The sequence below is a fragment of the Caretta caretta genome, chromosome 8 (assembly GCF_965140235.1).
Source record: "Caretta caretta isolate rCarCar2 chromosome 8, rCarCar1.hap1, whole genome shotgun sequence".
In the NCBI taxonomy this organism is placed as follows: Eukaryota; Metazoa; Chordata; order Testudines; family Cheloniidae; genus Caretta; species Caretta caretta.
Window position 1 is genome coordinate 9,706,158 of NC_134213.1, and position 25,636 is coordinate 9,731,793.

Genomic DNA, 25,636 nt, shown 5'->3' on the forward strand with positions numbered 1-25,636 from the left:
TAGTCTCTAAGGTGCCACAAGTACTCCTTTTCTTTTTGCGAATACAGACTAACACGGCTATTACTCTGAAAGTAGGTCTTTAGTTTTCCTGAATCTATATTCACCAGGCTTTCTGATTAGATAATATCCAGTACTGAGTTGCAGTTGTCTGCTGGCACTCCCAGGACTTACTGAATTTTGTGTTCTTAATTTTTTCACTTTTGGAGGCCTGAGCTCAAATCTAGCTTAGGTAAGAACTGAAGTTGAAGCTGGTGTTTTCTCTCTCTACTGACTGCGGATGCTTGTCTCTCTCACTCATGCACCAGGCCTTGGGGCAACTGGCACCCTCAACTGGCTAGGAGCCTAGAGCTGGAATACACCGGGGAGTGGAGTGGGAATGGATCATGCTCTCATTGAGCCTGGCTCGGTGCTGGTGTGTTTGCTGTCTGGCCAGAGTCAGTCACCACATTCCTACTTGGAAACTAGGCTCTGTCAGTCTCTCTTCAGGCTGTAAAGGGAACATTGGCCATGAGGATTTCCTGCATTCAGGAGAAAAATACATGGGAACCCTTAGGAAACAGGAGGATGTGTACACTGGAGTTAAAAGCACACAGCTGTCCAGTGCCAGCTGACTCGAGCTGTTTAGTTGTGGTGCAGAGATTCAGGCTCGGGCTGGAGCCCGAGCTGTAGAACCCTGTGAGGTGGGAGGATATTGCCTCCCCTACCTTGTCTCTCTAATATTCTGGGATGGTCAGGGTCCTAACAACACTGCACGCAGCCTTTGAGACTAGCTGTTGTGCAGGCTGTGCCAGGAATGGAGAAGGTTACACCTGTGCCTGGTTGATTTTCTGCATGCGGGGCTGGAAGCAAGTATGGGAGTGGCAATCCTGCTTCCTATGGGTCCTGCCTATCCTCATCCCTCCCTTGCTGGGAACTAGCCTCTGTTCTTCCTGGCTGGCCCCATTGTTGATGGGCTCCCTTTTCCATTAACCACCATGGCAGCAAAGGAGAAATGTGAACTGACATTTGCTTAAGTTTCCTTGTTGGTTTCTTTCCTAGGCTCCCATCTGAAATGTGGGTCTTGGAGCTCATTTAAAAACTCGGTTAATCTGAACAAAGATGGATGGTCCATTCCCTTTTAGTCCCTATTTCACCAGCTGTGGCTGTACCTGAAACCTTCGTTAAATGCCAGGCTGAACGGAAGCAGCAGCCTTGTTGTAAAGAGGATTTCCACACTAGATAAAATTGAGAAATGTTTCTAAAATGTGCTTTGCCTCTAACTGCCTCACTTCTGAACCACTGAGCATGTCTAAGCGACAGGGATTGTAATATTGGGATGAGCGAGGCCTTAGGAGCCCCAGGAAAGGATCCAGGCCCCATTGTGCTAGGGGCTGCACAGACCAACGACAATGGAGATTGTCTATAAACTCTCTTGGTGCAGCGACTGTGTGTCAGAGAGGACACGATCGCTGAACAATCTGTAAGGTGTAACTTGCCTTGATTATCCAGTGCCGTCGACCTTGGAACCGAATCCTTTCCACCCTGTATAGTGCTTTAGCCTTTCTCTGAATTATAAACTGCGGCAGTCAGAACGTGTTAAATTTAGATACTAGATAACAATAGAAAGCTTTACCGCCAGCCAGAATCCTGTGTGCCAAATAAGCCAGTCATTTAGCAGGCATACAGATAAAAATCAGCTGATTTTATTTATTTATTTTATTTTTCATGACATTTGGGAACTTGGCCCTGTAGTTGAATGGTCTTCCATCTTCCCTAGCGTCTCTGTCCTTTCAGAGGTAGCTGGGAAGAGCCAGTTGCCAGCATGCTTGGAAAGCTTTGGAATCTATGATTTGTTTTGTGCAATTTGTCTCTCTGCAGCTGTAACCAGGAACAAACAAACAAACATCACAATTACCAGCTAGTTTTAAGTGAACCACCTCTGGCTTCTTTTTAAAAGCTTGCACCTGAGCCATTCAATGGGGGAATGTATTGGTGGTGTCTGTCTACCCTGACGGGTACCATTGATGGCAAAGACCTGAATGAGCTGTTGCGGGTGGGGAGAGACAAGACAGGCAGGGAAGCATCTTCTGAGCCCTGGCATTGGTCCCTCTAGATTAGGTTTGGGCTAGAATGGAGTGGGGAAGCTTGTGCTGCTTCTGCCTGTGTGGTGTGTGTTTTAATGGATGGACAGAGACCTCTGTCCCCAGAACTATCAATCCAGCACTTCCCATGAGCATCAAATACACGGGGGGGACCCACAAAAAAAAAAAATCCCTAATCCACCTTCCAAGACAGGCTGCTCTGTTTAAAATCGATGCTGGCTGCTTTGATTTGGCAAGCAAAGAGGAAAGCTCCCCCTACTGGCTCAACTGAAGAAGGACTGGATGTTTTATAGGTGAATCAGATTTTGTTGGACAAGGTGAGACAAAGCTAATTTGTGAGAGGTGGGAGCCAAAGGAAGGCCTGTTAAGAAACAAGTGTTTCCATCCTTTTCAGTGGGCAGGATCTGCTGTAACACAGAAAAGTCTGTAATGCTTTTATCTAGTTCTTATCAGCGGTAAATGTCAAAGTGCTTTACAAAGGAGGTCAGTATCATTATCTCTATTTCAAAGATGGGGGAAACTGAGGCACAGAACTGCAGCAACTTGTCCAAGTTTACCCAACAGGCTTATGGAAGAGCCAGGAATAGAATCTAGGTTCGCTGAGTCCCGGACCAGTGCTCTATGAGTGGTGGAGCTCTACCGGGGAAGTCTCTGCAGCCACGGCCCCATGAAGGCTGTCTCCAGGCAGCCCCCATATCAGAGGGGAGGTGGTAGAATGCAGACCAGAGTGGGACTGTAGGATCTGCAACTACATGGATCCTTTGACTCAAAATGTCTTTTAGGGGATATGAAAAGGCAGCCACCCTGATCCAGCCTGTTGGCTAGAACAGCCATAGCTGGGTTCTCCTGCAGCTCCATGCCCTGCCTGCAGCTTGGGGATCAGAGATTCCTGAACAGAGCCTGACTAACTCTGGCTTTTGGTGTGTTTGTGTGGGAGTGGGACTGGGGGTTGGGGGAGCATGAATTTCACTCAGTCCTGGTGAACACATTGGTTCACAATTACAGGGAGGTAGGGGGGTTAACACTGAATTTCTCTGTTTCAACTTAAGAAAAATGTTAAGAGAAATGGTCCCTGTTCCTCCTGTCTAGAAACGCAGGAGCTTAGGAGAGAGAGAGACTCCTGTGGATGACTCAGAAATTCAGTCAGCAAAGAAATAAGCCCATCTGGGGTTACAAACAGGCCCATCCTTTATACCTCACTATCTCGGTTTCTTGTCTGGAGAGCCTTTCAGGTCAGGCATGCCTTTCAGAACTCTGCTCAGCTTCATGCTAACCTCGTTTAGTCGTTTCTCCAGTTCCGTCGCGTATCTGAAAAGTCTAGCACAGAATAAAAATGCACCGATAAATTGTACCCAGGGGGCACTGTCTGGTCTTCAGAACTCTGTTTGTTTGTAAAAGTCATCCTCGTTATTTGTATTGTGGTAATCCCAGCCATGGGCCAGGAGCGTTCAAGGCCAGACGGGACTTCCTGTATATCACAGGCCATGCAGCCACCTCCACACCAAGCCTGCCATTGACAATAATTAGACCATAGTCTTACAGCGCTGCAGTGGCAGGGAACTGATTAAGTGAAAGATACTCAGATGATCCGAGTAAGTGACCTGTCCCTGGTGCTGTATAAATGCAGACTGGAAAGACATTCCCTGCCCCAAAGAGCTTACAATCTCAGCTTACCTCTCCAGGCAGCGACTGTGACACTTCCAAGCGAATGGGGGATGGGGGGGATGTCACCACGACCCCTTTCTTTACCTCTGCATATTGGTCCCTTCCCACAACACTTAATGGGGCCCTGGCAGGACAGCAAGCTTCTGTGCCGCTTCCCTGCTGAGCCTGGTGTGTCGGGGCCAACGAGGGGAGGGTGTTGCCCAGTCTCTGCGCTGAGGTATACCTCACCCCCTATGCCCCGTATTCTCGGTACAGTAGATATAAAACATCTATTTACTCCCAATAATTTAGTGTTCCCCAAATTGTTCCTCTCTCTCTTTGTCACTTGCTGTTCTCCACAACTAAACGTAAAACATGGGCAATGAGGAATGGTGAGCCAGATCCCCACCCACTGATACCAGTGGGATTCTTTCTGTTAACGTCAGCTGGCCTTGGACCTGGTCCATGGTGAGGGGAATTCTTCAGCCATCCCATTCCAGTCCTTATTTATTGCAGCATGATTTTCAGACTCCAGCATAGGGTGTGTGTGTTTTAACTGATTTACTGGTACAACCCAGCCTCTGGATGCAGTTCTAGCAGTATAAAGGTGTCTTATACCGGGTATAGCTGATTTCGATTCCTGAGCCTGAATAAGCCATGCCCAGAATAAGCACCTTTAAACGCACCAGCATAACTGCTTACAGTTTCCTGCTTTAACAGTGCTGGTATGCTTAAAGAAGCAAAACCTTCTCGTGTAGCTAAGCCGCGTGGGTGTAATCGACGGTGAGTGAGACTACTGCCCTGCCCTTTGCTGGATGGAATGTCAAACTTAGGGCTGTAGAGAGACCAGGTGGGTGAGGTGATGTCTTTTTTTTTGCATCGACTTCTGTTGGTGGAAGAGACTTGAGGAAACTGACTGGAGTAACTACTTCAGAATAAGCTATACTGGAATAGTTATAGCGTTTTTAAATTTACCCCTTACCTTCTACTAGATTAACTTTCCCGAGTAGACCAACCCCTATGCAAAGCTGGGTGTCTAGCCGCTGGCACAGCCGCGTACTATTGCTCACAGAATAGTACTGGAACTTTGGAGATTAGAAACCTCTGCTTGTGTAAGTGAAGGTGGCGGGTTCTATCCCCATCCTGGTCATGTTGGTTACAATACACGTCAGTTGATCCTCACAGATTTTAAGAAGGGCAGGATTTAGAAGTTGCTCATCTTCCCACTTGCCCCTTCTGCTCTCTCTCTCAGGAGGCCTGTGTGCATTTGCACAATCTCTTTCTAACGGGTGCTGACCTGATTACTTGTCCCTCAGGTGACTTGGTACAAAACCCCAGTTAAAAAGTGGCACAGGTGACCATTGAGAATAGGCTGCTGCACCTCAGCTGAATGAATATTAAAAACGAAAGTGTAGTGAGGTGGGAGATGAGCCAAGCTGATTTCTCCCCGCAGCCTGCCAGGCTCCTCTGCAAGGGGCCAGCACTTCTACCTCCTCCTCCCACTTAGAACAGACACAGTAGCCAGTGCTACTCTGTCCAACTATGACAAAGACATACTGCTGAAATTCCTGAGGAGAGACTTGGTCCTGAGGAGCCACGGCCAATTCCTTATTCTCAGCAGAGCGATACTTCTGGTTAAGCTTCTCCTTCCACTGCTGTAGCTGTGGTGACTTTAGATAACCCTGCTCAACAGAGGAAAGGGTATGTTTTCTAGAAGAAAAGCCCCATTGTATAAAGAGCTAGCTGTCTCCCACGCACACACTGTAGGTAACACGTGCTCACACAGTGTACTTTAGGAAGCATGCAGCTGTAGGGGGAAAATTGCTTTCTGGCTTTTTGGCAGTCTCGTCTCTTCTTTTTAAAGGGAATTCTGCATCAGATCTTTCCAAAACTGCGGGAGGGGGAGGGTATAAATATAAATATTCATTCAGAGTTAGGAGAGGCCCCAAAATGGCTTTACCTGGAGAGGGAATGTTACAAAATGAGTAGAGAAAATAAAAGAATTTTCAGGGGCAAGGCAGTTTCCACTAAGCAGCTGTCAAAGCTCCATTTTTATGGACTCTTAAATAGTTCAAGGGGAGGCAACAAGGTTGCAATGAAGCAGTGACCCTCTATTGCCTCAGTAGGGACTTTACAAGCCCCCTGGGAATTCTTCGCTTCCTTCTGTAGCACAAAATAAAACCTGTGGAAGCACTTGCTCTCTCTGATGCTTGGAAGCAGATGGGGGCTCTGATCCAGTCAGGCCCCTTATATAGCATTTTGCTTTCTATTTCTTGTATTGCTTCAACATTTGGTTAAATGATCCACTCATTAGCTGAGAACCTGTTCCCACAGCCTACGGTCTCTGCAAAGGCACTTAATTCAAGCTGGCAGCAGCTCTGCTCTTCTGATGCCTGGCCTCCCCTGAACAGAGTGGCACTGTGGATGACCTTTCACTGAGGGCTAGAGAATACAACTAGAAAACTCATTTCACCGCGTTCAAGTTTGAATGCTACCTCCATTATGTAAAATGTTAGCGTGTTACATCAACATACAACTGAAACCCTCCTCATGTTCTCCACTTAGTGACCATTGCGAGTAAAATCTAAAATAACGTCAATGCCTTTTGGTAAGAAAAAAAGAGAAACAAAGTCTACCTTCTCGTCCACACTAGATCTTCTGGAAAGCTTCAGAGCATCGTCTGTTTTGGAGGCAGAATGCCCCTTGCTATCCATCATACTAAAAAAGGAAAATCATGTCAGAGTACGTCTTTGAGGCTCAGGAGGGTATGGGGGGAAATCTCTCTAGCAAGAAAAAGGACAGGTCTGTGAGATGGATTGATGGCTTGGACTATTTGTCTTGTGAGAGTAATGAACAAGACACACTGATGGACCTTTGTAAGTCCTCATAACAGTGAACGGGCCATTGAATGGAGGAAATTTGGCAGTCATAGTACCAATAGGAGGACTTTACTGACAGAGAAGATGCAAGAGCTAAAACCACCTAGCTTAGGGGTTCTCAAACTTCATTGCACTGTGACCCCCCCCCCCTTTCTGACAACAAAAATTAGTACACAATCCCAGGAGGAAGGACTGACACCTGAGCCCTCTCAAGCCCCACTGCCCCAGGCAGCGGGGCCAAAGTCCAAGGGCTTCAGCCCCAGGTTGGGGGGCCTGTAACCTTTGCCCTGTTGCTCAGGGCTGAAGCCCTCAGGCTTCCCGCAAGACTTGGGGATCAAGGCATGGGTGGGTGGGGAGTGTTTAGTACTTGGTTGGCTATGGGTCCACATAAATAATATGGCTCCAATCCATTTAGTGTGCTAAGAAGGCCTTTTAATGAGAAACTCCCAAGAAAGGGACAATATTTAACCACTCCCCAAGGAGATGGATATTAGCTGTCCCTTCTCAGGCCAGAAACGAGCTTTCATTCAGGAGAGAGAGTAGATGCTCCTTTCACCTTTTTATTGTGCAGGAAAAAAGAAAACACCCCAGAACCAGTCTGGGAACTCTTACCTTCACTCCTGGCAGTGAGGATGTTAGAGCATTAAGATCCTTCAGGATGAAAATCAGTAGTTTATTTTGTAATGACTGAAGGACCATGCAGAGTCCCGTTCATACCAAGGGCCCGCATAGCATCACAGACACCACATGAATGCATGTCTGAGCATGCATTCCCCTTTGTGCGAGCAAAGAAACCATTCTGAAGCTGGCCCTGTGTGTCCTAGCAGCCAAAGACTGCAGTGGGCTCTTCTGAAAGGTGTAGGCAGCACAGTGAGTTAGCAATAGTTGCTACAGTAAGTATTTATGCAGAGGTTGCTATTAAAAATGGAACATTCTTCTCCCCATATCACGGTGCAAATAAGTCACAATATTTTTCTGTTCTTCACAGATGAAAATATTTACTACTTAAATGGCAACCACTGCAATTTAACCAAAGCTTTTAATAGTCTCATTTATTAACTCATTCAATCTAATGTTTAATCTACGTTTCCCCACTGGTAAAATGGTATCATTTTTCTGAAGTTCTCTGAGAGAGCTGAATGAAAAGCACTATAACAGAGCTAGGCATTTTTTTTTTTATTTTAAATAAGACTATTAAGGCTGATTTAGGGATAAGGGCTGAGATCATATGAAAATATACTCCAGAGAGCAATCTTATCTTGTCCATCCCCCTTAGCACAGGCAGGATCTTCCCATCTCTGACTTCTATGATCACCAAATTACAGTGCGAAACACCTTTAGAGCTTCATTCTGCCCTCCTGCTGCTATCATTGCGAGTCGTACCCAGGAAACGAAGAGTGAAAATGAGGACATCGTGCCCCTGAAATCAATGGGAATTAGACTCCTAAATACCTTTGAGGATCTGGGTCACAGAGTTCACTCACTCTTCCTCCTGCACCATTCTCCATATATTAGAGTGTATTTGAAAATTAAGTAGATGGATTAAAAGTAATTTACTGAAAGTTAAAGAAAAAAATGCCAGGGCTGGATTCCTACGTTTTCATGCTTTGCAAGCTTCCACCTGCTGGATACAAATCCTCCATCTTTGATTTCTTCAGCCGGAGTTTCACAAGGGCTTTATTGTAACTCTGAGCACAATTTAAAGAAAGGGGAAAATGCACCAAGTGAGTTAAAGTCTAATCGGGTCTTCTACAGAGAGAAATGCTTCCTCACAAGCCATGACACAAAAAGCTTGTAATGCCTGAATTCAACGTGAGGTATTGGCACTTTAGAAATGAATCCTATGAGTGTTGCATTCAGCTCCGAAAATTTAGCCTTTTATAGTCAAAGGCCTCGTGGGATCCACTAAGACAATATACAAGTGAATCCAGTTAGCCTCTTGTTTCTTCTGCTATGTTCGATTTAATCTTAAGAAGTTTTCTCTTTTTCCCTCTAATTATGAACCTAAACCACTTTGATTTATAAAGCCATCTTGGTGGGGCCTGAACAACCTAGTATAAAATGGTCTTACATGTTGTGGGCCAATTCCTCAGCAAAGCTGAGCACCCAGCTCCCTTTTGGAATCCGGCTTTAGGGAAATTAGTGACTCAAGCCAACAAAACCCCAGAGGAAAATGGAATGGTTGCAAGAGCCTAATAATTAATTCTGCACATATATGCAGATACCTCAAGCAAACACGGCTGGAAGCCCTGGTCCTGCAGTGAGCTCCATGAAAATGCACACTTCATACACATCCAATTGACCAAATTCTCAGTCGCAGACCCCAAACCTTATCCCAATGGATAGTGATTTTTCTGATAAAGGAGTGATCTCAGGATGGCTGTATTCCATTCCTGGGGTCGTCTGTTCGACTGGATCATCCCTACACAACTGTTTAATGTTCAGCATATTCTCCTTGACATGCATCCTTTTTGGGAGGGGAAGAAGAGGTCTTAATTTCAGGCCTAAAGGTGACCTGAAAAGTTCAAGATGAAAGCGGTTTATACCCCTTTTTTGCTCCTCTATGCTGTATAAAAATAGCCTGAAAGCTGAAGGGTGGGGGTTAAAGATTTTAATTTCTGCTTGTTTGGTCTTCCCAAGTTTTTCACGAGGGCCCTCATTAGAGGTCTCAGAGATGTACCCTGTAAGCTTTCATCTATTTGTTAAAACTGCAGAAACACATTCAGAGTATGCTTAAATAGTTACAGACTAACTGATTTCAGAACAGGCATTTAACCAGTTCTGTGGATATTTTTTTTTCTTGGAAAAAATATTTCTATTGTGAGTGTGACCCTTTAAACGAGAGCATTATAGAGGTATGTACTTACCTGTCTAATGAGGTCACTGATCTCAAATTCTTTACTTGGTATCACTGCAAAGTCAGCTTTCACTTCTGAATATGTGTCATTAATAATAGCCAAGAACATGTTCTGCATAGAAAGGAAGCATTTGGAGATTTTCTCTTGTAAATTCTATTTCTGCTTCTCTGAGTCTACTCAGATCTATTTAGGTTCTTATCTAGCACCCTTCTTTCCCTATTCTGACTCCGCTTCTCTTTTTCCCTGATGTGCTCAGGAGTCTTTCTGTGCTGAGCATGGCAGGGACATACACTAAAGTCAGCCTCAGATGCTGCTGCAGCAGAGTTCTAGAAAACTAGGGGTAGCAACTATGCCCATTTGGGCACCGGTGTCCTTGTATTAAGGATTACTGGTTACAAAAAAGGGCCAAATTCTGCTGACATTTACACTGGTGTAAGTAACAGACACAATCAAAGGTGCAGCTAGAGGATCAAGGAAAGGAGAATCATACCAAGGGTGTGACACCTTAGATGGAACTACAGACTGCCTCTTCCTACCTCTATCCCTGTATTCAGTGCTGTGATGTTCTTTGATGGAGGACAGCTCTAGCTCAGCAAGGGTCTGTCTTCACTGAGCCCTGGGCTAACCTAGCCCATGGTGTGAGCAGCTGTGCTGCAAAGCTACACCAGAGTTACTGTGTCCTCACTGGTGCTGCACTCCTCTGTGTGTGGATAGACTTTTGACGGCATGTTCTACTGTTCTTTGTGCTGCAGTAAACTGAGTCACTCTGATTCTTTCCCTGTGAATTGTGGGAGATCGTCTTTCCTTCTGGGAATACAGGCAATTGTGCGAAGGCACTGGAAGACTATCAGCACTCAAGTGTTTTAATCTGTGTCCACTCACTGCAAAGTGGGTGGATTACCAGCCCGAATGAAAGCCGGGATCCAGAGTTTTAACCCATGCCTCCGGTTGGGCTAGCTAGCCTGGGTTGAAACCACCATTAAACTCAGGTGAGATGGGAGGAGGGTTAAAGGCAACACGACGGTAAGAACCTGGGCTAACTCTGAAGCAAACACAGAGGCTTGCATAGACACAGCAGGCCCTAGCAGTCACTGTCACATGAAAACCCTCCATAAGAGTGACATGGCCAAGTCTGGTGTGCTCTCCTTTCACATAGTGAAGTCTGTGGGTTGAGTATGACTTGTGTTCAATGTAAATGTATTATTATTATTTATAACTAAAACACCACTTACCAGCAATACAAAGAACACAAAGAACACGAATGTGATGAAGTAAATGGGGCCGAGAATTCGGTTGGCTTGCTCTATGCTTGCAAAGTTAAAATCACCCAGCACTATGCGAAACTGCGTAAAACTTGGAGAAAAAATAACAGAAATATTGTGACTGTGTGACCTTCTTTTAAAGTCTTAAAGGGGTTATTTTGTAAGGTATTTTGATTACTGATTTAAAGAACTTCTGGAAGATAAATGTTTAGAAAGGGAGAAGCCAAACACTGGCTAGCTCTGTACGTATGCCCATGCAATAAAAATTATGGCCGATACAGGCAGTGCAGGATGGAAACTCATTGCCAAGATTCTGGCACCTGTAAAATCAGAGTGATTACTCAGCAGGTTCTCTCTGATTTTTACCCGCAGGGCAGAATGGAGCATGGCTTAGAGGTCAGGGAATGTGTTCTGCATGATTCTGAGTACATTTGGGGCTGCAGATCAGGCAACAGTCCTATCCACATGCCCATGCACAAATTATTCTTGCTGTCAGGAATGAGGGCTGTTTTCAGCCAAGACTCTGCATATACCGTTGATTTGGAAGCATATTGGGTACTGGAGGCAGTAAACCCAATTCCAGGTGCCAACTGGAATCTGATCTGGTCTGCTGCAGCAGCAGCAAGATGGTTGAGAATGCCTTTCTAGAGGAAATCCAGAAGGGGTTGTGGATGGGCTGCCGGGCTCTGAGCTTTGCAGTGCTTGTATTACCTGAAGAGAGTACAATTACTGCAGTAGCATAAGTGGCAGGGGGCCTGTATTTTTAAGTTCTGCTGAGGGGAGGCTGTTTGCATGCCCAGTAAATGGGGTATCTGCACTGCAAAGGTTTGAAAGCTGCATACATGCAGTTCTGAAAAGTGGAAAACTCATCAACTTGTGACCCGAAGACCAGGTAGCCTAACTGTGCATATGCAAAGAATATGATGAAAAACATGATGGCAAATCCAATGATGTCTTTGGCACAGCGGGATAAAGTGGAGGACAGCTGAGTCATCGTCTTGTTAAAGCTTATGTACTTAAATATCTGGAAGAGAACAGATCAAGTTATTACTGGGAGGTGACCAAAACATATTGTACATTCTTTAATACGATACTGGAGTGTTGCCTGTTTACAGTTACTTACGGGTTAAGTCTGGTGTCCAATCAATATTGATAGCATGAATCTTCAGTTAGAGCTGGACTGGACGTGTTTGTGGGGAAAGGATTGCTCTGTGGGCTGGTGGCCAAATACATTTGCTCAGTAAAGCTCACTGAGGGGGACTGCGCTCCTACTGGATGCTGAGGCTTGTAATCAAGTCTGGGGCACATGGTGACTCCTGGCAAGACAGCTTGGCTTGCAGCAGCTAACAGCCATGATTCAAGGCCTCCAGAATAGGGTCGATCCATGTATGAGTGTGTGTGTGGGGGTGCTGATAAGGAGGTTTCTCCCCCAAATGTTTGAGAGTCTAAGATGACAAGTCATGTATTCAAAAGCAGATTTGTATTCTTGTGTGATGGTCAGCAGCCAGGCGGACTGAATGGCACCAAGAGCCACAAACTTCCCCTCTTTACATTAATGGCACATGAATTAGAGAGTCTGCTGTAGCTTATTTAAATGCTTGGGGCCTGACTTTAAAAAAAGCAGTTTCTATTCTCCCGGTGCTTCCCCTTATGCTTGCACTCTTCTGATTCGTAGCCACCTATCTACTACAGTGCTTGGCACTTTACAAATGTCTGAGCCAGAGATATAGATCAGTGAAAAGTACAGGAGTAATTTTTGTCTGTACAAATGGAAGCCAAACTCAGGGCCTTCACAGAATCTGGCCCAGACATTTTTAGAATAATAGAATCCTAGAAATGCGGGACTGGAAGGGACTTCAGGGGGTCTAGTCCATTCTCCCCTTTCCTCCCTCTTTCCCCCCTCCTAGCCCCCTCGCACTGAGGCAGGACCAAGTAAACCTAGACCATCCCTGCCAGGTATCTGTCCAACCTGTTCTTCTTAAAACCTTCCAGTGATGGGTATTCCCATGCTATGTCCCTGCCATGCTCCCTTGGGAACTGTCATAAATTTCAAGGGACGGGTAACCACCTTCCTGTATACAGTGCTATAAAATCCCTCCCAGCCAGAGGCAAAGGTTAAGAAGCTAAGGTAACTTCGCTGGCACCTGACCCAAAATGACCAATGAGGGGATAAGCTACTTTCAAATCTGGAGGTGGGGAAACAAAGGGTTCTGTCTGTCTGGGTGATGCTTTTACTGGGAACAGATCAGAAATGCAAGCCTTCCAACTCCTATTAAGTTAGTAAGTAATCTAGCTAGAAAATGCGTTAGATTTTCTTTTGTTAATGGCTGGTAAAAATAAGCTGTGCTGGAGGGAATGTATATTCCTGTTTTTGTGTCTCTTTGTAATTTAAGGTTTTACCTAGAGGGATTCTCTGTTTTGAATCTGATTACCCTGTAAGGTATTTACCATCCTGATTTTACAGAGGTGATTCTTTTACCTTTTCTTTAATTAAAATTCTTCTTTTAAAAAGCTGATTGATTTTTCATTGTTAAGATCCAAGGGTTTGGGTCTGTGTTCACCTGTACCAATTGGTGAGGATTATTATCAAGCCTTCCCCAGGAAATGGGGTGTACAGCTTGGGGGGGATACTTTGGGGGAAGACGTCTCCAAGTGGGCTCTTTCCCTGTTCTTTGTTTAAAACGCTTGGTGGTGGCAGCATACTGTTCAAGGACACGGCAAAGTTTGTACCTTGGGGAAGTTTTTTAACCTAAGCTGGTAAGAATAAGCTTAGGGGGTCTTTCATGCAGGTCCCCACATCTGTACCCTAGAGTTCAGAGTGAGGAAGGAACCTTGACACGAACCTATTCTGGAGCTTAACTATCCTTATAGTTCAAAAGTTTTTCCTAATATCTAACCTCAATCTCCCCTGCGGCAGATTAAGCTGATTAATTCTTGTCCTACCTTCAGTGGAGGTGGAGAACAATTGATCACCATCCTCTTTGTAACAGCCTTAATCTGAAGAATGTTAACAGGTCCCCCCTCAGTCTTTTTTTCCTCAAGAAAAACATGCCCAATTTTTTAAACCTTTCCTCATAGGTCAGGTTTTCTAAACGTTTTTATCATTTTTCTTGCTTTCCTCTGGACTTTCTCCAGTTTGCCCATATCTTTCTTTTAAAGCACTGTGCCTAGTAGTAGACCTTATGTGCACTACAAAATGAACTTTATTTTTAAATAGCTTTTAAATACAGTTTCAGCTATCATGGCTGTGCCATCAGTATAGGCCAGCTCAGAGCTTGTTAAAACTAGGTCTAGGGAATAAATGAGTTTTAAAACACTGTTTGCGCACAATTATTCCCCACTTAGTCTAGCAGGCCAATGATTCTGTATAGGAGACAGGCCTTTTAGCCATGGGATCCAAAATGTGAAACTTGTCTTTAGAAGGACAATGGTTGTGTAAGGATTGAGCATGTGACTGGCCCTTGGGGATGGTTCCTTAAACAGCCAGATACCCTGTTTTTCTTCTAGAATCTTATAAACACAATTGTCACTTTTAGCTCTACCTTTGCAGTTCAGCCTTGAAGATGTAAGAGCAAAGATTTACAATACACTTAGCAGTACTGTACTATGATTCTGGTGTACAATGTAGGAAAATGGAGAACTGGTACCTTTATCCATGCAAAGAAGACATTGATAGCAATCATGTTGTTGTAACGGGTTTGCCAGTATGCAAGGAAATAAAAGTCTGGATACACATAGGCATTAGAGAGCAGGCTTTCCATCAGCAAGGACACCTCTACAGTACGATACATATTGAAGGCAATGGCAAAGATAGACAGCTGAATAAAAGCAGAGGCTAGTCAGACTATGGTCCAGATATCCCCTCTCCTCTTCAATGCTCTAATCGTGCCCAGCTGCATGATCATTAGCCTAAAACTCTATATAGCTTGGCAAGACTCATCAGGAACACTGAATGGAAACATGAGTACAGGAATGTGTTGGAAGTGTGATGTCAAGCTGGCATGTTCAGGGAAGGAGTCCACTGAAGGGGGGAAGTGTCACCTCTGTGCCATCTCCTCCTTAACTGCTGCCCTCTTGACCTTGTAAAGCCCCTCCCTGGATGTCCCAACAGGACCAGGCTCTGGACGGTCAGACAGGCATGATTCCGAGCACTGTCCCCCACCAACCGTATAAGGGATGAGTAAGTAGGCAGTACTAAATTACTTCCCCCTTGAATTGTCTGCTAGGGACCATCTTCTGATGGAGGATCTGGGGCGAGGGAGCCATATGAGACAGATTCCTATCAGAACCAGGCTCCTATGCAGGCTGGGGTTGGACCAGGAAGCAGTGTGGAGGATTGAGGGGGATCAGAATTCCCTACCAGTCAGGTGGGGGTGTGACACCCCATAACCACCTCTTCAACAAAACTCTTTAAGGGAAACTCTGTCAGTGGAGACTTGTGTTTCCTGTTGTATGGGTGGGGAAAACCCACACCGTGGGCCAGTACGGCCCTGAGCACAGATTCAGGATTTAGCCCCACAACAAACTAACATTCTGGTTGTATGTTAAGGATGTTCAAATTTTCCTGCCTGAGGGCTGCGTTGGCAGCTTGCCAGGGGCTTTATTCAAAGTCCACTGAACTTAATGGAAAAACTCCCACTGATGTCTGGATCAGGCTTCAGAAACCCACGGACCACATCTAGTTTAGTTTGGTCACAAATTAATTATGAAACTGTATTATCAGATTTATTTTTAATTATTTACATCAGTGATACTCAGATCTCAGTGGTTCAGGAGCCAAATTAGTAATCAACATTACCCAGAAGAGTCACAGTAGTGTGAATTCATTGTTTCGTTTACTATTTTTATATTATAATAAAAATAGTAATGAAACAATGAATGAATATATATAAAATATAAATTCTCACAGCAAAATGACTGATCAAGTATTGTTGTTTTATCAACTACAATTGGTTAATAATATAGTAAAAGCATCCTGATTGGTTAACAATTAAATCACAGTGTTTTAATATCATGTGCTGAAAAGAGCCACTTGCGGCTCGCGAGCCTCAGACTGAGCATCACTGATTTACATTTTGGTAGCGTCAAGAGGCCCCAGGTGCTGTACAAACAGCTGGAGACACTCCCTGTCCTGAAGAGCTTTTAGTTGAAATAGACAAGACAACACAGCGTGAGAGGGAAGAGAGGCACAAGGAAGGGAAGTGACTTGCCCAGAGTTACATGGCACATCCATGGCAGAGCTGGGTAGAGAACCCAGCTCTCCTGAACCCTCGTTCAGTGCCCTACCCATTGGATAACATGGCCTTGTCACTATATTAAATTGGATAGACCCATTGTAACCAAGAACTGAATCGGGACTGTTTTCTCTCTTGGCCATCTGTGTCACATCTCACAATGGCCATTTGTTCCAAACTCGTAGCTTCCGATGGAGATCTCAAACCTGCAGGTAGAAGCCAGGACTGGGTAGTACTCACCGACACCAGCAGCATGTCCAGCCAGTTCCAGGCACTTTTAAAATATTCTGTTTTCAGTTTTTTAACTTTTAAAATTTCTTGGATGATGAAAGCAAAGATGAAGAGGCAAAAGATGACTTCACAAGAGGCAAGGAAATAATCGTAGTAAGTGACGTATCTGAGAAGCTTTACTGAGTAAAACTGCGAAGAAGGAAGAGCACCACCGGTGGCTGGGAATTCCACTACCAACCTGTGAAGTGATTTAGACAGGATTGTATTTGTTGCTGGTTTCAGTGATCAGACAGCATCACTTTAAGTCTTTGTCCTTAAAATTAAAACATGATCCAATAAGGGAAAATGCTTGTGTAAAAATAGCAAGCTTAACAACTCCCATTTCCATTAACTCTTCCTCAAAAGATAATTCTCAGTCATCCAGAAAGGGAGTATAATGGAATAGGCTGAAGACAAAACAAGAAAAGCATGTGGCACGCAATCCAAATAGGTGCTGTCAGTTAAAGTATTCCATCTATTTGCACTGATCTTAATTAAATGGTGTCTGAGCAGATCAGACACTCTGCCAACTCCTAAGTTCAGGATTCTGTGTTTTTCCTTCAGTAGCTGATGACAAGACTAATACCCAATGCTCCGATGGTGCAAAAGTTACTCAGTCAAGTCCTGCCCCATGGGAATAATCAGCTATCAGTATCTAGGCATCACCCTCTGCAGGACTGGGTACAAGCATTTGCTCTTGTTTTAAGAATTAGCTGTCTTCCCAACTGCTGGGTGAGAAACCCAGAACAGGGTGTGCTGGAGGTAAACTGCCTTTTATTTCACTCTTAAAGAAGTATAATGCCTTAGTAAATGGGATTTCAGATGGAGTAAATGTAAGCACTGACCTGACTACACAGAAGAGGTTTATGTTAGCATTATACACTGAGAAGTCAATAAATACGACTCTTGTTCCTCTAGTGAGCCAGCCATTACGTCTGAGAAATGCAAGCTTCCTTATGCTCTCACTCTTTGATTTAGGTAAGGTGAACATAAATCCTCCGCCGCTGTAAAGGCCAATAGCTCCCCAGTGCCAGGGGGCTAATGAGGAGGCAGAGGAATACGTCCATCTGTGGGAGACAAGGAAATAAAGGAGCTCAGCTCATGGGAAATTGGATTGGAAGAAGTTTCTAATGTATCCAATTATTTTCCAGTTCCTATGCTTCACTCAACCACTACTGTATTTTGGACTGTAATCCAGGCTCCTAAATGATCCTTTCCTCACTAGGAAAAATGGAATAGAGACTTGGCCTTGGAAGATTTACATATATCTAATTTGGGTTGTCAATACATTCTTCAAAGACAGATGCACTTATGAGCTTGAATTTCTCCCATGATAAAGCAGATGAAATAATAGCTTACACCTTCTATATCCAAATGGAACATCTCATGTTTACACACAGATTATTGCTATTATAGTAATCCAGTTTACATTCTCTTTAAATGGATTTAAATGATCCAAAATAAAATGTGTAGTAATGGCTGAAGAATTCTTCTGGAGGTCTGAAAAGCCAGCTTTACCTCTGTTTGCATGGCATTAGTATCAGACCAGAAGTGGCCTCCCATAATTTGATGCTTTTCCAATCAAATCAATGGAGTTGCATACATCTTATGCAAGTGCTGAATTTGGTCCATAGTCCCTAGTCTTTTTTTTTTTTTTAACTGTGCATCTGTGGTGCCAAATCAGTGGGGCTGCACCAATGTAAATCAGTGAAGAACTTGTCCCATTTTGTGTGTAATTGTATCAATTTAGAAATAACAAGGTTAGATCACTGAGATAATCTGTGCAGTAAAGCAACGACAATGGAAATTGCACTGAGCATTTTTTAGGTTTTATGGATAGAATTCTGAAAAACATCTAAGGGAATTAAGTGTCCAACTCTCATTGAAAGTCATGGGATTTTAAAAATCTTACATGTCTTCTAAACCTATATCCAAAGTAAATAGTAAGAAAATCCAAAGTGGAAGACTACAGTACTTACACAGACCCATTCTTTAAACCAAAATCAGATTTATCTTCAGCTACATAGCGGTATTCATGATAACACTCTTTCAGAAATGTTCGGAAATAGGGATAGATGGCGCATGTGTTGTTGCGGACTTTTAGCTGACGAATCTGGGCTACTCCTAAAAGTAAGTTCTCATAGTAAACATGACTGCTGTTTCTGTGGCTAGTCAATGTGTTGTTGTTGTACCATGTGTCCCAGTACAGACCATCAAGCAGGGGTCCTTCTGCAAACTACATAACACAATGATATTAGATAATTAAGAGGAGTTGGAAAGGCCACTTTCAGTGTAAGTTTTTTAAGATACCAATCTTCCTTATAGAGCTCTCAGATAAAAGGCTAGAAATTACAAGTTAAGGCAGAAAACCTAGTTGTTCTCCAAAAGCTAAGAACAGTGGAGTGTGATAGGTTGTAAGAACATAACAGCCATACTGGGTCAGACCAAGGGTCCATCTAGCCCAGTATCCTGTCTTCCAACAGTGGCCAATGCCCCAGAGGGAATGAACAGAACAGGTAATCAAGTGATCCATCCCCTGTCGCCCATTCCCAGCTTCTGGCAATCATGTTGTTCATGGCCTTCGAAGAGAAAGCAAAGTGCAGATACTGGCATGATTGGGCACACTGTCTTGCTGGGAATATCACAGTATAGGCAGGGAACTGTGCTGCCTGGAAAAAAAAAAACCTCAGTCAGGAGGGAGAAAGATGCAGGTTTCCACCCAAGAGAGATGATGGCTGGGAGCCTAGAGTGGGTGCCCTTGCTGGACCATGGAGAGAATATGGGTGTAGTTGCCCTGAACTGTGACATTTACATGTAGTTCTGTAATGACCATTTGGTTATTTGGGATCAAATCTGACTTTCCAAAGACCAGTTTTGATATGTACTTAAGGGTTTGCTCCTGGCTTATATTAATCAATTGAGCTTTGATCAAAAAGATCAGACTTTGTTTTTGAAAGCAGAAAAGAATTCCCCCCCCCCCTTTCTAAGAGCTACTTAGCTGCTGATAAAGAATGTTACAGCTTAGGTGAGTGCTAATTAGAACCAATAAAAATATGATTGACGCAGCTTGGCACTAGAATGCATATTACAATTTGCTCTGTCTTTTGAAAGACGGAGATTTTGCATTAATACATGTGTTGGGGGAGCTCAGAATTGTACGGATCCAACTAGTGATCAAAGGGGCGGCATGGGTCCCCCATACTGATGTTATCAGATTCCACTGCTTTTAAATCTTAACTAGGAAAAAAAATAGTCCTAGAATTACAATCTTTGTGTCTTCTAATGTTGCCTGGACGCTATAGCAAACTGAGCTGAGTCCCCCATCTAGTGGTAAAAATCTGTGTGAGCATCTTGCACCCAGCTTTATATGAAAGCTTAGACTCAAAGGTTATGTCTACACTGCAATAAAACACCCATGGTTCGCTCGTGTCAGCTGACTCGGGCTTGCAGGGCTCAGGCAGTGGGTTATGTAATTGCAGCGTAGACGTTGGGGCACAGAGCCTGGACTCCAGCCCCAGCCCGAACATCTACACTGCAATTTTGCAGCCCAAGCCCCGTGAGCCCAAGTCAGCTGATATGGGCCAGCCGCAGGTGTGCTACTGCAGTGTAGACGTACCCATAGCCATAGCATATGTCTACAATGAAGAAAAATCCATAGCAGTTGAGCCTGGGTCAACTGACGTGGACTTGTGCTATGGGGCTAAAAGTAGCCGTGTAGAAGTTCCCACTCAGACCGGAGAGCTTTGGCTCTCAGACTCTGCCTCCTCACCAGGTTTCAGAGTCTGCATTCCAGCCTGAGAGGGAACATCTACACTGCTAATTTTAGCCCCATGGTGAAAGCCCAAGACAGTTGACTCGAGTTCTAAGACTCGCTGCTTCAGGAATTTATTTATTTTTGCAGTGTAGACATACCCTAGGTGGAATCCCAGTGGCAAACCAGATAATCAAGGGGAATGTTCCTCTTGGCTGAGCTGTTAGGACCTGTCCTGTGCTAACCCACCCCAGGAAAGTCACTTCTTTGCAATTATCAGAGGGGTAGCCTTGTTAGTCTGGATCTGTAAAAGCAGCAAAGAGTCCTGTGGCACCTTATAGACTAACAGACGTATTGGAGCATAAGCTTTCGTGGGTGAATACCCACTTCGTCAGGTGCCACAGGACTCTTTGCCGCTTTCTTTGCAATTGAAAATCGAGACAACTGTAAAATCAAAGTAATCCCTTTTCTATTTTCCTCTGATTATCCCAGTCCTAAAACCGAGAGTAGTAAAGAACAATTATGAACATCCCCTCCTATAGTTAGTCTATCAGAAATGCTTATATTTGTACTCAGAACTTTTACAAACTTAGAGGAGTTCAACCCTTCTCCAGCTGGTGAGACACTACGTCGGTTTCTGTACCACGAGGCCTCTTCTGGTCTGGATAAGCCTTGTATACAAAATGTTCCACTGTTGCTAACACCTTGGAAGCTGCACAATAACACTAAAAGCTTGCCCTCCTAGTCAGCTCCCAACAAAAAAATTAAAATTAGAACCTTACCTTCCAGAAATCAACCACGCTGCCTATGGTCTTGAAGGAACTTCTATCTGTCTCAGACCCAGAGGTTTCCAGAAAGAGATTTGACATAACTTTGTTCAGGTAATACATGTCTGTGTTCACCATGCCAAATGTCACTAGCAAGGAAGAAAGAAAGGGCTTGATTGTAAAATGAGGCCTGAGGATGAAGACAACTGCCGGTAGCACAGTGATAGCCCGAGAGTGCTGCTTACATCAAACTGGAAAAGTAGTAGCCTGGAAACAACCTAAAAATGGAGGTACTTTTGGTCTGTTAAAAGCAAATGAAAATTATACACTTTCATTTAATATACTTTAAGCAGATAAGCCACCTGGGGTACCTGTTTACCTTGTCACAGTAACTATATACTGGGGCCCTGCATGCATTACAAGGTGCCAAAGCTCATTGTTTAGAATGTACTTAAATCAAAGGAAATAAGTTTGTTAAGCACCAGAGGGGTGTATAATATTTTCCAATTTCATAGTGCCTTTCATCTCAATTCATTTTACTGTTATAGTCCAGATTCTGATGGTACTTCAGTTAAGCGTTACTTCAGTTTTACAATGGGGTACCATCTTCATTAACTGTTGTTCTGGAAGAAAAGTTTTGTCGGGGCACTTGCAAATGAAACCACACCACTAGCTGAAAGTCAAAGGGGTGGGAGGTTGAGGGCATGTCTACACTACCATGCTACATCGGCGCAGCTGGGCCACTGTAGTGCGTCTGGTGAAGACATACTTTGCCGACGGGAGAACGCTATCTCACCTTCACCGCGGTGATAGGCGGAAGCTGTGTCAGTGGGAAAGCGTCTCCTGCCAACACAGTGCAGTGTGGACGGCGCTTTAAGTCGACCTAACCTGCCTCGCTCAGGGAATGTCGTTTTCACACCCTTGAGCAAAGTAAGTTACATCAACTTAAGCGATAGTGTAGACCAGCCCTGAGTGGTGGTAACTCTCAGCCTTCCTAGCCCAATGTTATACATTGAAAGAGGTGTAGCTCTCGCTTTGTAAGCCAAAAAATATTTGAAAACCATACATTATAATTCATTTAGCTCATTGGTGGACTTACATATACATAGATCTGTAAGGAAAATGATGTAGATTAGCAGTTCCTGAAGGGTAGTTTTCATTTCTAGCTCTCTGCTATAGGTCAGACGAGGTTTCACAATACCTAACCATGTGAAATAAAAATGCAGGGAAGTAGAGGAGGGGCATACATATTCAAAGAAAAAATAAAATTAAAACCAGATTCCAACTATGCAGAGAAAATCCCCAGGCCTTTTAACATTTGTAAAGTGAAACCCCTTTTAATCCTGAGGTTTCCTAAATATGTTTTGAAATTCTTATATGCAGTGAAAGAAGGAGCTTTCAAATCAGAGGAATGTGCATGCTTGGGGAATTTCCCTCCCTTTGAGTGCTGGGATTGTTCAAAGAATGGGATGGCAGGTGAAGCACTTGCAGGAATGGGAAGGGGGTGGACACTCTTTGGTTGCATCCCATCCCCTCTTCTTTGTTTTTAAGTCATCCCTGTCCCTCTAAACCTAGTCAGGGACCTAGCTCGAGAATGCCTACCATATTGTTGTTGCTGTACAAACACAATAATCAATAACAGGTGGACTAGGCTGGACTGTGCAAGGCCTGGAATGGCCAAGGGCATGGGGGAGAGGGAGCCATGGGTGAGGCTGGGTCTGAAGGGTGCTGGATGAGCTGAGCAGGGGATGGGTAGGTTGCTCTTTCCAGACTGAGCCGGGCAGGGTTGGGCTGAGCTGGGCTCACAATGATGGGAGGTGCAGGGACAGACCCTACAGGTTGTGAAGGGACATGGTAGCCATCAAGGATGGGCTGGTTTAGATGGGTGAACAGAAGCTGGGCTGGGCTAGTTTGGGGTGCCTGGGGCCAGGGCTGGGCTAGCTTGGGGTGTATGGAGGTGGGCTGGGGGGGGGGGATTGGGCTAGTTTGGGGTCCACAGGGCCAGGGCTGAGCTAGCTCAATGCCAGGGTGGGAGGGGAGCTGGGCTACCTTGAGGTGTATGGAGGAGGACTGGGGGGATTGGGCTACTTTGGGGTGCACGGGGGGTTGGGCTAGCGTGGGGTGGACGGAGGGTGGGCTGGGTTGGGGGGGCTGGGCTAGCGTGGGGTGGACGGGGGGGTTGGGTTGGGGGGGCTGGGCTAGCGTGGGGTGCCCGGGAGGGTTGGGCTGGTGGGGGGGGGGGTTGGGCTAGCTTGGGGTGCATGGGGGGGTTGGGTTGGGGGGATTGAGCTAGCTTGGGGTGCACGGGGGGTTGGGCTAGCGTGGGGTGGACGGAGGGTGGGCTGGGTTGGGTTGGTGGGGGGGTTGGGCTAGCGTGGGGTGCACGGGGGGGTTGGGTTGGGGGGGCTGGGCTAGCTTGGGGTGCCCGGGGGGGTTGGGCTAGCTTGGGGTGCACGGGGGGGGCCTGGGCTGTTCGGGGGGACCTGAGCTCCGCGGGACGCTGGGCCCGGTGGCTCCTTGCCCTGGGCCCAGCCGCCCCCCCAGCCACCCACCGCCCACTCTGCGGGTCCCCGAGGGCCGCCGCTCGGCTCGGGGCTCCGCCGCCTCCAGGCCGACCGGCCCGCTGGGGTGCTCCATGGCGGGGACTCGGCTCCGAACCGCCACCCCGCGGCTCGCGCGGCGACCGGGCCGAACTGTGCGGGCTCGGCCGAGCCTGACCCGGGCCCCGGCCCCGAACCCGCGGCAGCTCGGGCTGGCCCGCAGCGAGGCGCGCCGCCGGGCGGGGAGCCAAACAGCGACGCTCCGCCCTCGGCGGTGGCATCCCCCATCCCCGGCGGTTTTGAAGACCCGCTCGGGCAAACGCCGGCCAGGGCTGGGCCCGCTTGGCTTGGTCCCGCCTCAGCGCAGGAGGCCGGACTTGACCTCTGGCGAACCCCGCCAGCCAGGGCTGGCCAGCGACCACACCCAGGCAGCAGCCATGGTGGGGGGGACCCAGCCGTGCACAGAGGGGGCTGAATGGTGTCAGGAGGCGACTTGAGCCCGCGTCCGCTCGCACGGGGCCGGGGCCGGGGCGGCTTCCCGCACGGAGCCCCCTTTCTCCTCTTAGGCATGGGAAGAAGTTGCTCCCTGCGTGCCGTAGGTCTGCCCTGGCTGCTGTCTGGGGTCATGAGCTGTGCTCCGCCCTCACTGGGGCTGGATCCTGCTGGCTTGGAAGCAGGCTCGTTGTGAGCCTGTGCTGCCACATCTGGAAGTCAAGGCACAGGCGCTCTTTTGTCCTCCCGGCCGCCAAGGTAAATAGGCTGAAGGCTCTGTACTTTCTCGGCTGTGGATCCTTCAGATAAGCCAGAAATGAGGCTCTTTGTGGACTTGCAAGAAGTGCCAAATGTCCTTAAAAGACTGGAGTTCTCCACAGCGCCCTCAGTCACCATTTCCCTTGTTGGGCAGCAAGTTACTTCTCTGCCCTCTCACGCCAGAGGCGGCTTAATTTCAGCGGTTGTGGCAGGGGTCGGTGGGCCGAGTCTTCCTTTATTCGCTTTAATTTAAGGTTTCGTGTGCCAGTCATACGTGTTAACGTTTTTTAGAAGGTCTCTCTCTATCAGCCTATATATTATATAACTGAACTAGTGTCGTATGTAAAGTAACAAGGTTTTCAAAATGTTTAAGAAGCTTCATTTAAAATTAAATTAAAATGCTGATCTTATGCCTGGGTTCCGTTCACCCAGGCCGGCAGCGGGCTGAGCGGGGCCTGCGGCCGGGACCCCGGCTGGCAAGGGGCCGGCAGCCAGAACCCCAGACCGGCAGCGGGCTGAGCGGGGCCTGCGGCCGGGACCCCTGAGCGGCTCAGCCCACTGCCACTCAGCCTGCTGCTGGTCTGGGGTTCCGTCCGCTGGCTCCTGCCAGCCGGGGTTCCGGCCACAGGCCCCAGTCAGACTGCGGCTGGTCTGGGATCCCGGCCCTGCCCACACAGAGTGGGTACCTACCTTCTCCCTGGTTCTACCCCTCCTCTTCCTCTCTCTCTCTGCACTGAGCTGAGGGAGGGAGTGCACTGAGCACAGGGCTGGGGGTGAAGGAGCAGATCTGGGGGTTGGGGTGCAGGGTCTGGCTAGGAGCTAGAATGAGGGAGGGGGCTCAGGGTTGGGGCAGGAGGTTTGGGTGTAGAGTGCTTACCTGGGCAGCTCCCATTTGGTGCAAGGAGTGCAGGTGGGAATGTGGGGGGGGGTGCAAGAGCTCCTGTTTGGTGCTCAGGGTGGGGGTGGGAATGTGGGGGGGCTGGGGGCGTGTGAGGGGGTGCAGGGGTCAGGGCAGAGCGCTGGGGGCGTGTGAGGGGGTGCAGGGGTCAGAGCAGAAGGCTAGGGGGGTGCGAGAGGGTGCAGGGGTCATGCGGTATGTAAGGGAGTGCAGGGATCAGGGCAGAGGGCCAGGGGGGTGCAGGGGTCAGGGCATGCAGTGTGTGAGGGGGTGCAGTGGTCAGGGCAGAGGGCTGGGGGTTTGGGCGAGGGTCCTGGGGGTGCTCCCAGAGCGGCTCACGGCACAGGGCTGGAGGGGATATGCCCTGATTCCACCTCCTTCCCCACGGCCCCGTTCCCGTCCCCACCTCTTCTCCGCCTCTTCTCCAGAGCAGTAAGTGCGCTGCAGCTCCGCTTCTCCCCCTCACCTGCAAAGGCCATCAGCTGATTGGCGGCAGGGAGGGAGAGGAGATGGGGCAGGAACCCACCACCCTGGGGGAAGAGGCGGGGGAGGGGGGATCTTGCCTGCTCTGTAGCAGCAGCCAGAAGGACCAAGCTTCTTCACCCTGCCCCTGTGGGGGGGTGGAGAAGAGCAGGCCGGGGCAGACAGGATTTTTAATAGCACACTGCTGCCTGCCGGGGTCCCGGCCTGGGTTCGGCAGCC

The 25,636-nt window shown here is 46.8% G+C and overlaps 1 protein-coding gene across 1 annotated transcript; it reads right to left on the reverse strand.

The window, feature by feature from the left end:
• Positions 1-1,660: 1,660 nt before the first annotated feature.
• On the reverse strand, positions 1,661-24,291 carry PKD2L2 (polycystin 2 like 2, transient receptor potential cation channel). Its single transcript, XM_075131270.1, has 15 exons — positions 23,299-24,291; positions 21,846-21,947; positions 20,762-20,895; positions 18,208-18,464; positions 17,074-17,295; positions 16,199-16,427; positions 14,372-14,542; positions 11,567-11,748; positions 10,695-10,815; positions 9,472-9,573; positions 8,201-8,292; positions 6,362-6,431; positions 5,283-5,407; positions 3,277-3,398; positions 1,661-1,857 (listed from the first exon to the last, which is right to left on the reverse strand). The coding sequence occupies exons 1-14, from the start codon at positions 23,381-23,383 to the stop codon at positions 3,281-3,283; spliced, it is 2,010 nt and encodes a 669-aa protein (XP_074987371.1). The 5' UTR covers positions 23,384-24,291; the 3' UTR covers positions 1,661-1,857; positions 3,277-3,280.
• Between the last annotated feature and the right edge of the window lie 1,345 nt (positions 24,292-25,636).